Source organism: Danio rerio, chromosome 3 (assembly GCF_052040795.2).
Source record: "Danio rerio strain M-AB ecotype USA chromosome 3, GRCz13ab, whole genome shotgun sequence".
Classification (NCBI taxonomy): Eukaryota; Metazoa; Chordata; class Actinopteri; order Cypriniformes; family Danionidae; genus Danio; species Danio rerio.
The window spans coordinates 63,740,001-63,753,389 of record NC_141023.1 but is presented as its reverse complement, the minus strand read 5'-3'; the positions used below and the strand labels follow the sequence as shown (position 1 = coordinate 63,753,389).

Below are 13,389 nucleotides of genomic sequence, written 5' to 3'. Positions count from 1 at the left end.
GGTTTGACATAATCCAAGCATAGATATATAGAATTTTGCATGGTCAAGTTGGTTGGTTGTTTGAATACATATTCTGGCTGATTTAATCCATTATTTAATCAACCAATCAAATCGATCGATAGAGTTTCAAATCAATCAATTAATCTATTAATTAACTAAACAAACATCCAATCATTCAATCAATTAATTATTCATTCAACCAACCAACCAACCAACCAACCAACCAACCAACCAACCAACCAAAAAAACCAATCAATCTTTCAATCAATCAATCAATCAATCAATCAATCAATCAATCAATCAATCAATCAATCAATCAATCAATCAATCAATCAATCAATCAATCAATCAACCAACCAATCAATCAATCAATCAATCAATCAATCAATCAAACAGCCAACCAATCAACCAACCAACCAACCAATCAATCAACTAAACAAACATCCAAACATTTAATCAATTAATCATTCAACCAACCAAGCAACCAACCAACCAAAAAAAACAATCAATCTTTCAATCAATCAATCAACCAATCAATCAATCAATCAATCAATCAAACAACCAACCAACCAACCAACCAACCATTCAACCAAGCAATCAATCAATCAATTAATCAATCAATCAATCAATCAATCAATCAACTAAACAAACATCCAAACATTCAATCAATTAATCATTCAACTAACCAAGCAACCAACCAAAAAAATCAATCAATCAATCAATCAAACAACCAACCATTCAACCAACCAATCAATCAATCAACTAAACAAACATCCAAACATTTAATCAATTAATCATTCAACCAACCAAAAAAACAATCAATCTTTCAACCAACCAATCAATCAATCAATCAATCAATCAATCAATCAATCAATCAATCAATCAATCAATCAATCAATCAATCAATCAATCAATCAAACAACCAACCAACCAACCAACCAACCAACCAACCAACCAACCATTCAACCAATCAATCAACCAATTAATCAATCAATCAATTAATCTATTAACCAACTAACCAAATAATCAATCAATCAATCAATCAAGACATTTCTTTGTAATATTTTCACATTTTTAACTAAATCATTTTAAACCTTTATATTCCAGAACATGACATTTGCTCCAAATTACAGATGTGTTCATGTTTCTGGGAGTGGGAATGAGATATTGGTTTCTTAACTCTTTTGAAAGTACAACATTGTATTGTATGTACGTCTCAAATTAATATAAAAATGTCTGAAAACATGGTGTGTGTCCTAAAATGCTTCTTTCAAGTGGTTTCTTGTTCTTATTTCTAACTGGTTAGAAAGATTTGTGTTGGTTAGACAGATAAATAAATGAGTGGTTGTTAGATAGTTCAGTTGGTTAGGCTGATAGTTGCTTGCTTGTTTGGACATACTTCTATATAACGTAGTAAGGTAGATGATTTAGTCATTTTATTGGTTGGCTTGATAATGAATGGATGAATGTTTGGTTGACGTATGTGTGTGTTTTGACTGCACACTGTGCTCTTTATACTCAGTAACTCCATTGATGGGACAGCGGAGCAGCCTGTGCTGAACATGAAGGAACTGATCCCAGGCCTGCAGCCCCTTGTGCTGTGGATGTCCAACTCCATTGAGCTGCTCCACTTCATACAACATGAGGTCCCTCTGCTCTTAACATGGAGACAGCAGGACAGACAGGAACAGGACAAAGGTAACAGTGTGGGATATAAACATGTGGTAAAATAGGAAGATTTAAAGTCAAAATTCGGCCTCCTGTGAATTTTCCTTTTTTTTTTTATATTTCCCAAATGATGTTTAACACATTCAGGAATTTTTCACAGTATTTCCTATAATATTTTTTCTTCTGGAAAAAGTCTTATTTATTTTATTTCGGCTACAATAAAAGGAGTTTTTCATTTTTTAAAAACCATTTTAATGTCCATTTTAATTAATTTTAATTTATTTTTTTTATTGTTTACAGAAGAAAACATCGTTATACAATGGTTTGCCTAATTACCCTAACCTGCTTAATTATCCTAGTTAAACCTTTAAATGTCACATTAAGCTGTATAGAAGTGTCTTGAAAAATATCTAGTCAAATATTATGTATTGTCATCATGACAAAGATAAAACAAATCAGTTATTAGAAATTTAGAGTTTATTAAAGCTATTGCATATATATTTATTTCAGTTGATGATTTCAGAACACACAATGCCTCTACTTGAGTAGATTGATGCTTATTTGTCTCTCTCATAAATATACAATAACATCATGTCTCATTTTGCTTAGAATGGCTGGATGGTCAGATCCAGTGCACTCGTGCTGCCAGTGAGGAGGCCATGACCGTCTTGGAGGAGGTCATCATGTTCACCTTCCAGCAGTGCGTCTATTATCTTACCAAAGTACGTGCACACTCATATACATCATTTTTTGTTGTTGTTGGGAATAAGTAATATACTTAGTATTTATTAAGTCCTAATATACAGTGTAGGGCGGCATGGTGGCTCAATGGTTAGCACTGCCACCTCACTGCAATAAAGTCACTGATTCGACTCCCGGCTAGGCCAGTTGGCGTTTCTGTGTGGAGTTTGCATCTTCTCCTTGCGTTCGCGTGGGTTTCGTCCGGGTGCTCTGGTTTCCCCCACAGTCCAAAGACATGCGGTACAGGTGAATTGGGTAGGCTAAATTGTCCGTAGTGTATGAGTGTGTGTGTGTGTGTGTGAATGTGTGTGTAGATGTTTCCCAGAGATGGGTTGCAGCTGAAAGGGCATCCGCTGCGTAAAAAAAAAAAACTTGCTGGATAAGTTGGCGGTTCCTTCCGCTGTGGCGACCCATGATTAATAAAGGGACTAAGCCGACAAGAAAATGAATGAATGAATATACAGTGTAGGGTGGTACGGTGGCTCAGTGGTTAGCACTGCCACCTCACTGCAATAAGGTCACTGGTTCGAGTCCTGGCTAGGCCAGTTGGCGTATCTGTGTGGAGTTTGCATGTTCTCTCCATGTTGGCATGGGTTTTCGCTGGGTGCTCTGGGTTCCCCGCATGTGCTATTAGTGAATTGGATAAACTAAACTGGCTGTAGTGCATGAGTGTGTGTGAACGTGAGAGTGTATGAATGTGTCACAGTACTGGGTTGCATCCACTGTGTAAAACATATGCCGGAATAGTTGGCGGTTCATTCTTCTGTGGTGACCCCTGATGATTAAGGCACTAAGCTGAAGGAAAATTAATGAGTATACAGTGTTTGCATTTCATTAAACGTGTACCTCATCATAGCCCTAGAAGGATGTTGAAGATTTCGAACAGGACACGACTTTGTGCTTCCAGTCTGTAGGCCAAAGTAAAGTCAGAACAGCGAAGCAGACGCAGAGATCGGCCATAGCTTTGGGTGAGCGGGATAGCTGGTCTTCTCCTCCCGAGGAATCAAAAACAAACACATTAACAGTGTATTTTCTCAAGGCTCGAGTTAATGGCAAATCCCAGCCTCTCCTGGATGAGGCAGGAATGTTTAGGAACACGATATCTACAGCATTTGTTTTCATTCTGGATCTGTGTGCAGTTGTTCTTGATGAATATCTTTTAAAAAATGTTCGCTCAGACTGAAACTGTTATTTCCATTGTTATCATCGACATGGAAAACAAGAGGAATATTTCTCTAATGCTTTTATGAGCCCAAGGAATATCTCAAGGAAATGAGATTTACATGAAACGATATTTACATGAAACAAAATCATAACTTAGGGCGAATAGGATTTTGGTTGTTGCTAGAAGGGATACAGCTGCGACCAAAATATAATGAGAATTATTTCTATTATTTATTAAAATACCCATTTATTTAATTTAATTTAATTTAATTTAATTTAATTTAATTTAATTTAATTTAATTTAATTTAATTTAATTTAGTTTAATTTTATTTTATTTTATTTTATTTTATTTTATTTTATTTTATTTCTATTTATTTATTATTATTTTTTTAATTTTTAATTTTTTATTTATTTATTTATTTATTTATTTATTTATTTTATTTTATTTTATTTTATTTTATTTTATTTTATTTTATTTGTGTGTAAAGTGTCCATACTAAATAAACACAGAATAAAAACATCACAAAACTCCATTACACTGACAACATTAGATCAGCTCAATAGTGCGGAAAATCCAGGTGATGAAGCGACCTTGAAGTCCAGAAGGCCAGAAATTCCACATATGTGACGCATTGGTTGCAGATTAACTGAGTGGATAAATGAGGAATGGAGAGTTGACGTCCTTCACGCTCCAGACCCTGCAGCGCTGGAGAACAGGAAAGGGCTTCAGTTACTCATCCTCCGCCTGATGGGGAAGCAGATGTGCTCATTTCGGACATTCGTCTGTTTCCTGAGCAGGACAAAACTCTGAAAGAGAAAGGAGCGTCCGGTTTAAAGCAGTCATAAAGCCCATCAGGAAGTGAACCTTTTCCAGGAGATTAGTAAATGAATCTTTAGTCTTTACAGCTATTCAGAAGTTGTGATTTGGTGATTGGTTGGTCATTTATGGAACATTTAAAGCGATAGTTCACCTAAAAATGAAATGTACTCACTATTTTCTCCAAACCGTAGAGTTTAATTCTTCAGTTCAGAACAAAATAAGATATTTGGAAGAAAGCTGACAACTTGAAAAGTTTTTAAAGGGATAGTTCACTCAAAATTTGAAGGAATATAACTGGAAACTTGTTGACTTAGGGAAAACCAATACTATTGAAATCAATTGTTACAGGTTTCTTCAAGTTTTGAGTGAACTATCCCTTTAAAATCTGTTCAGGTTTTCAGCATTCTCCTAAATATCTTCTTATGTGTTCAACTGAAGAAGGAAAACGCATAACAGTATGGTACCACTTGAGTAAACAATGAGTAAATCTTAAATTTTGGGTGAACTATCCCTTTAAAAACTGTTCAGAAGGACACGTGTTTGCAGCTGGTTTTCTTCATTATGGTGTGTTTACTGTAGTGTTCAGGTAATTCAACATTGTAAATGTTGTGATGTCATGACTGGAATGTGTCAATCAGGCATGATAAGTCATGGGGGCGGGACCTTTGGCTCTGGGTTTCTGAGTGACCTCATCGGCTGTAATTAATTCAGCTTCATTAACTTCTACTGTGTCATGACATCCTGGCAGTGTGTGTGTGTGTGTGTGTGTGTGTGTGTGTGTGTGTGTGTGTGTGTGTGTGTGTGTGTGTGTGTGTGTGTGTGTTTTAAAGGGATAGTTCATTCAAGAATTAAATTATCCTCAGCATTTACTCACATTCAAATGGGTATAAACACTTTACTTTCATTTGTTGAACAAAAATAATGACATGTTCTGAACAACGTTGGAAATAGCAGCCGCCATTGACAAAAAAATACTATTAAAAACAATCCTGTGTTGACCATTGCTAGCCTGACCATCCTGTTAATAAAACCCTGCATTTGGATCCGAACTCTGTTGTCAGCGTCACATCGCAATGTTACAATTGTAGGGGTCAAAATTATTAGAATCATTAGAAAATGTAGTAAACGTCATGTTACATGAAGATACTTTACTGTAAATTCCCTACTGTAAATTTATCAAAACTCAAGTTTTGATTGATCTTGCTAAGAGCAAATTTTAGCGACACAATTTTCTCAGTTTTTGAACCCTCAGTTTGCAAATCAAGCAGTTGTATCAAGGCCAAATGTTATCTTATACATCAATGTGTACATCAATGAAAAAGATCATTTATTCAGCTTTCAAATAATATATAATAATATATAATAGAGGTGTGAACCTATACTGGTCTCACGGTTCAGTTCGGTTACGATTATCATGCCTTCGATTCGGTTCAATTCGATATCTCGGTGCATCACGGTGCATTGACGATGCTTTCCATATACAGTGTTATATTTTAGGGGGGAGGCTATAACATGCTGTCTGTATAAACACACAGACACACAGCACCACACTGTCTCTCATTCAAACTTACACAAACATAGACAGCAACAAAAACACACACACGCACACACGCACGCACGCACACACACACACACACACACTTAAGCCCTCGCAACAGGGAGAGCTCGAGCTGAGCGGAGCAGAAAAAAACAAAACAAAAAAAAAACGAAAAAAATAAGCACTTTTCCGACGGTCCCTTACTGAGAGCTCCTCTCAGCGCGAGCTCTCCCAGCTAAACACATATTGCGAGGGCTTAAACGGAGCAGTGCTCGTAAAGTCGAGCGAAAAAAAAGAAAGACAGCTGTGAAACATAACCAGCTTTGTCTTTTTGTAGGAAACACACTTTAGATCTTTTTAGGGTAAGAGGTTTTTGAGTTATTGCCGTCTGTAACTGAATGTGTGTCAGGAATATCGAAAACAAAACCAACTTAACAGCGCTCATTTATGGCGCCCCCCTGGATATACAGCACCCTTAGCATTTGCCAATGGTGCCTATGCCACGGGCCGGCCCTGAGTTGGCTGAGTGTTGTAAATACTCGCACTCACCTGCCTCGCGACAGAGCGTATAGGAGATAAATGACGTCAGTACATCGTCAGTACATAATAACCGGTTATGATTATTACTGAACCGATACCGAATTGTCTGCATCTGCATCGTGGTGCACCGAAGAAACAATTAATTTTGACACCCCTAATATATAATATAATATATATCCTGAGCTGCTGCTGCGCTGGTGGTCATGGGGGAGTGGAGAGCAGGAGACTCCAGTGACGCTCCAGGAACAGACGAGTCTTCGCTGAGGCCAGCTTCCAGCCTCCACTGCTGAGACTGCAGCTCTGCACAAGACTTTTGGCCAGCGGAGAAATTAAAATGGTCATGGCCAGGGGAGTCTGGCTTCTCTCAAGGTTTTTTTCTTCACTCTCTGAAGTTTTTTATCCCTCTCCGCTGTCGCCTCTGGCTTGCATGATTCAGGATCTGTAAAGCTAGGCATCGATGAATTTGCTCTTCAGTGTTTGGACTCTCAATAATGACTTCAAACCACACTGAACTGAGCTAAACTAAACTGAACTTAAACACTACAAACTGAACTACCCTGATCCAGTTACTATGACCATTTATGTGAAGCTGCTTTGACACAATCTACATTGTAAAAGCGCTATACAAATAAAGATTGACAAGAAAATTGACAAGTTGACATTGGTTTGGTGGTCCAGGGTCACATATTTACCTTATGCGAAAGCCCCTACTAAATAAAGATGCTATACCTCACAAAATTATGTCAAGGTTGACTGATAAAGTCAGTAGTTTCATTTGCAGTGCATTTGCTCTTCACTTATTGCTTGAAAAAATGATTGACAACCGACAGAAAACTTGTTGATTATTGGCTTTTTAAACACTCTGGTGATGATCTGGTCATGGCGTCCTCCATCTTGTTGTTGATGTTGGTGAATGTTGAGCTTGAATGACGTCACTGATAGTTTGCTCGCGTCACTTCAGTGTTTATACTGGTGCTGTGAATTCCATCAGGAAACTGACCTTAGATCAGAGGTGTTGAACTCCTGAATTCCTGGAGTGCCGTAGCCCTGCAGAGTTTAGCTCCAGCCATTCTTCAACACATTTGCCTGTAGGTTGCAAACAAGATTGAAGGACTCAATTAGTTTAATCAGGCGTGTTTAATTAAGGCTGGAGCTAAACTGCAGAGCTCTGACCCTCGATGAAGTAGTCAGATTTTCATGCCTTTTTAATCAAAGTTTTATCATGAAAACAGAGTTGACAAATGTTCACTATTATCTGTTGGTGTACTGTCATGTTTATGACAGATTTATGACTAGCTTTGTTGTCTTGGTAATGTCAAGTTCATTCATTCATTTTCTTGTCGGCTTAGTCCCTTAGTTATTAATCTAGGGTCGCCACATCGGAATGAACCGCCAACTTATGCAGCAAGTTTTTATGCAGCGGATGCCCTTCCAGCCGCAACCCATCTCTGGGAAACATCCACACACACATTCACACACACACACTCATACACTATGGACAATTTAGCCTACCCAATTCACCTGTACCGCATGTCTTTGGACTGTGGGGAAAACCGGAGCACCCGGCGGAAACCCACGCGAAGGCAGGGAGAACATGCAAACTCCACACAGAAACGCCAACTGAGCCGAGGTTCGAACCAGCGACCCAGCGACCCCCTTGCTGTGAGGCGACAGCACTACCTACTGCACCACTGCCTTGCCCATAATGTCAAGTTGTCATGAAAAAAACAAAAACAAGTTGTGATGTATTTGTTTATGTCAAGTTGTCATAAACAATTAATTTGCCATGTCACAATTTTAGTGGTTTAATGCAACATAGGCTCATTCTGCAAACATAGCCCAATATACATTTCTGGAGATTGCGAATTATGTAGCCTGAGGAACATATGTCTGCATTTTATCTTTAAAATTAACGCTATAGGGTGGTATGATGGCACTCCTTTTTGCATTTACCAGCTGACCCCTTACCTCTGTATGGACGGCTTTCCTGCTGTTATCAGTTTGTCCAGTGGCTTGTCGCATACATCAAAGGATTTGAGAAGCCGAGCAGAGTTGACTGTAATGACGGGGTTCGTGTCTGCCGGTTCTAGAGAGTAGGTTCAACAAAAACAGAAGCCAAAAAATAAAATAAACAAGTAAATAACAGGGTGCGGTGGCGCAGTAGGTAGTGCTGTTGCCTCACAGCAAGAAGGTTGCTGGTTCGAGCCTCGGCTGGGTCAGTTGGCATTTCTGTGGGGAGTTTGCATAATCTCCCAGTGTTGAGGTGGGTTTCCTCCGGATGCTCCGTTATCCCCCACAAGTCCAAAGATATGTGGTACAGGTAAATTAGGTAAGCTAATATGTCCGTAGTGTATGTGTGAATGAGTGTGTATGGGTGTTTCCCAATGATGGGTTGCAGTTGCAAAGGTATCCGCTGCGTAAAAACATATGGTGCATAAGTTGGCGATTCATTCCGTTGTGGTGACCCCGGATTAATAAAGGGGCTAAGCCTAAAGGAAAATGAATGAGTGAAATAACAGGGTGAGAATGTGGTAAAATCTGAAAACGTGGTAAAAATCAAGCTGCCGCGAGGGCTTTTCTTTTTCTAGATTGCTTTTGAAAACACTGTAGGTTGGGTTTATAATAATAATAATAATAATAATAATAATAATAATAATTCCGTACATTTATATAGGGCTTTTCTGGGCACTCAAAGCGTTTACACAATGGGGGGGGTCTCCTCATCTACCACCAGTGTGCAGAATCCACCTGGATGACGCCATAGCAGCCATTTTGCGCCAGGCCGCACACCACACACCAGCTGATTGGTGGAGAGGTGAAAGATGATATTGTGATGATATGCCAATCATGATTTGGGGAGAGTTAGGAAGCCATGATAAACCAAGGCCAGTGGGCAGATTTGGCCAGGATGCTGGGGTTAAACCCCTACTCTTTTTCGAAGGACATCCTGGAATTTTTAACGACCACAGAGAGTTGGGACCTTGTCTCATCCGAAAGACAACGCTCAATGAGCAGTATAGCGTCCCCGTCACTATACTGAGGCATTAGGACCCACACAGACCACAGGTTGAGTGCCCCCTGCTGGCCTCACCAACACCACTTCCAGCAGTAACCTAGCTTTCCCATGTGGTCTCCCATCCAGGTACTGACAGGGCGCCGCCCTGCTTAGCTTCAGAGACGACCATGTGGGAGTTGCAGAGAGCTAGCTGCCTGCCGGTTTAGGGAAGTGGGTGGGCGCTGATTAATCTGTGCTTTTAAAAACACTATCACTTAGGTTTAAGGAAGTAGGAGGGTTGGTCGGTCGGTCGTTCGGTCAGTCATTCAGTTGACAGCAGCCTCTGGTGAATTTACAGGAGAACAGCAGGCATGAATGGCACTCGTGAGAGAAATTTGAGATCTAAAATAGCATACACAGCGGCCTCTGATGGATTCGCAAAAACTGCAAAAAAAAAAAAACGTAGCTCCTGGGATGTATTTGACACTCTTCAGAAATGTATGTAGGGGTATGTTATTTGAATTAACTTAGGTTGGTTTAATGACAGACTTATAAACACCCCTTCAAGTAAAGTGTTACCAACTACCAATCATTACTTTTATTATTGAGCTGAAAAGGTAAAGTCTTCCTGGCAAAGTTGTGCTTTATTTCATTTTTTTTGGTTCAGTGTGCTATCAGTTTTAGTGATAAATACACTCCCGCTGGTCTCCGTCTGGCACAGTTTATCTGTCTGTCCTTGTGTGTGCTTATCTGCTCCTGAGGGCCAGCAATGGTGCGGTCAGTGGGAAAAGTGAGATGCATCTGCTGCTGCGCTGTTATCTGGCTGACTCTCAGGACGGCTGTAACAATGGGCAGTCTGGCAGAGACATTGTGCAGAGTCCAGTCACAGCACACACATCTCTCCGCAGAGAGGAAGTCGCCTGTGCTGTACTTCCTGTCGGCTCACGATCAGGGAACTGCACTCAGAGCCACGTCCCCTGTACTGAAAACACAAATAATGGGCTTATATTGTATACACTCCAGGATTTGCTAAATGATTCGCCCTCCATTTAATTTATTTTGTACTTGGTGTCAAATATTTCCCAAATGGTGTTTAACAGAGCAAGGAAATTTTCACAGTAATTCCTATAATATTTTTTCTTCTGGAGAAAGTCTTATTTGTTTTATTTTGGCTTGAATAAAAGCAGTTTTTAATTTTTTTTAAAACCATTTTAAGGTCAATATTATTAGCCCCCTTAAGCAACACTTGTTTTCTATTGTCTACAGAACAAACCACTGTACAGTGACTTTCCTAATTACCCTTATGTGCCTGCCTAATTAACCTAGTTAAGCCTTTAAATGTCAGTTTAATCTGGATACTAGCATCTTGAAAAATATCTAGTCAAATATTATGTTAAATATGATACGAGTCTAAAGCAGATGCTCATGTAAAGGTATTGATAAACACATGGAGTAAATGTACTTTTTTTCCCTCTATTAGATTCTGTATGCAGTGTTGTCGGGGCTGCTGGACAGTAACCCTTTCTCCGAGAGCGGTCAGCTGCGCATGCCTGCGGGAGTCAGTCAGATCCTGGATGTCCTGAAGGAGGCTCTGCATCTGCTCAACACTTTCCAGGTGCATCGAGAGATCACGTCTCAACTGCTGACCTACCTGTTCTTCTTCACCAACGCCTCGCTCTTCAACACACTCATGGAGAGAGGTCAGCACTCCACCACACACTAATTGTGCACAATGAAAAAAAACTCACAAATATCAGACTTTATTTACTGTACAATTTACTGTAACGTAATTGTTTACAACACAAATTAAGTTAATGCAATAATTTTTGCAAATTTTGAACATAAAACATTTAAGTTGTCCCCAAAAAAACAAGAATAATGTTGTTATAACTCATTTAAAATAAGTAGTTTGAAAAGTATTTTTTGATTAACACCCTAGCCATCACCCTGATTACCCTGGAAATCACACCGAACACCCTATTAACAGCCTAGCTACATGCTAGCAACCACAAAACCACCTACCAACTACACACAATACCATAATAACCGCATAACACCCTTGCAATCGCCCTGATTACCCTACAAATCACACCGAACACCATAGTTACAACCTAATAACATTCTAGGAACCACCCAGAATATTCTAACCACCTAGCAACCACACCAAACACACTATTAAGAGCCTAGCAACATGCTAGCAATCACTCAACATACCTCAACAACCACCTACCAACTAACCATAATACCTTAATAACCACAGAACACCCTAGCAACCACCCTATTACCCTAACAACCACACAGAGCACACTAGTTACAGCCTGACAACCACACAGCATGCCCAAACAACAACCTAGCAACCATATACCCTAAGAACAGCCTAATAACAACCCTACTTACACTGGTAATCGACAGAACACCCTACACTGTAAAAAATGCAGTTGTTTACAACATAAATTGATTAAGTTAACGTAATGGTTTTTTTTTTACAAATTTGTGTGGATTAAACATAAAATATTTAAGTTGTGCCAAAAAACGAGAATAGTGTTGTTTCAACTCATTTGAAATAAGTACTTTAAAAAGTATTTTTTGATTAACACCCTAGCGATCAATTTGAATTCCCTGGAAATCACACGAACACCCTATTAACAGCCTAGCAACATGCTAGCAACCACAAAACATACCCAACAACCACCTACCAACTACACACGATACCATAATAACCTCATAACACCCTAGCAATCACCCTGATTACCCTACAAATCTCACCGAACACCCTAGTTACAACCTAATAACATTCTAGGAACCACCCAGAATATTCTAACCACCTAGCAACCACACCAAACACACTATTAAGAGCCTAGCAACATGCTAGCAATCACTCAACTTACCTCAACAACCACCTACCAACTAACCATAATACCTTAATACCCAAGGAACACCCTAGCAACCACCCTATTACGCTAACAACCACACAGAGCACACTAGTTACAGCCTGACAACCACACAGCATGTATAAACAACAACCTAACAACCATATAACCTAAGAACAGCCTAATAACAACCCTACTTACACTGGTAATCAACAGAACACCCTACACTGTAAAAAATAGAGTTGTTTACAACATAAATTGATGAAGTTAACGTAATAGTTTTTTACAAATTTGAGTGGATTCAACATAAAACATTTAAGTTGTGCCAAAAAACAAGAATAGTGTTGTTTAAACTCATTTAAAATAAGTAGTTTGAAAAGTATTTTTTGATTTACACCCTAGCGATCACCCTGATTACCCTGGAAATCACACCGAACACCCTATTAACAGCCTAGCAACATGCTAGCAACCACAAGACATACCCAACAACCACCTACCAACTACACACAATACCATAATAACCGCATAACACCCTTGCAATCGCCCTGATTACCCTACAAATCACACCGAACACCCTAGTTACAACCTAATAACATTCTAGGAACCACCCAGAATATTCAAACCACCTAGCAACCACACCAAACACACTATTAAGAGCCTAGCAACATGCTAGCAATCACTCAACATACCTCAACAACCACCTTCCAACTAACCATAATACCTTAATAACCACAGAAAACCCTAGCAACCACCCTATTAAGCTAACAACCACACAGAGCACACTAGTTACAGCCTGACAACCACACAGCATGCACAAACAACAACCTAACAACCATATACCCTAAGAACAGCCTAATAACACTCTAATAACAACCCCACTTACACTGGTAATCGACAGAACACCCTACACTGTAAAAAATACAGCTGTTTACAACATAAATTGATGAAGTTAATGTAATCGTTTTTACAAATTTGAGTGGATTGAACATAAAACATTTAAGTTGTGCCAAAAAAAACAAGAATTGTGTTGTTTCAAGTTATTAACACTTAAGC

The 13,389-nt window shown here is 39.1% G+C and overlaps 1 protein-coding gene across 5 annotated transcripts in view; it reads left to right on the top strand.

The window, feature by feature from the left end:
• Positions 1-13,389, top strand: part of radil2a (Ras association and DIL domains 2a) — an 84,397-nt gene that overhangs the window by 31,755 nt on the left and 39,253 nt on the right. For 3 of the 5 annotated variants that reach the window (XR_015479418.1, XM_087242005.1, NM_001285388.3), the window contains 3 exon segments: positions 1,523-1,698; positions 2,278-2,390; positions 10,947-11,166. Coding sequence is in view for 2 of the 5 variants with exons in the window: in XM_087242005.1 (XP_087098131.1) it covers positions 1,523-1,698; positions 2,278-2,390; positions 10,947-11,166 (509 nt within the window). In the remaining 3 variants the exon portion in view is untranslated. 5 annotated transcript variants of the gene reach the window in all.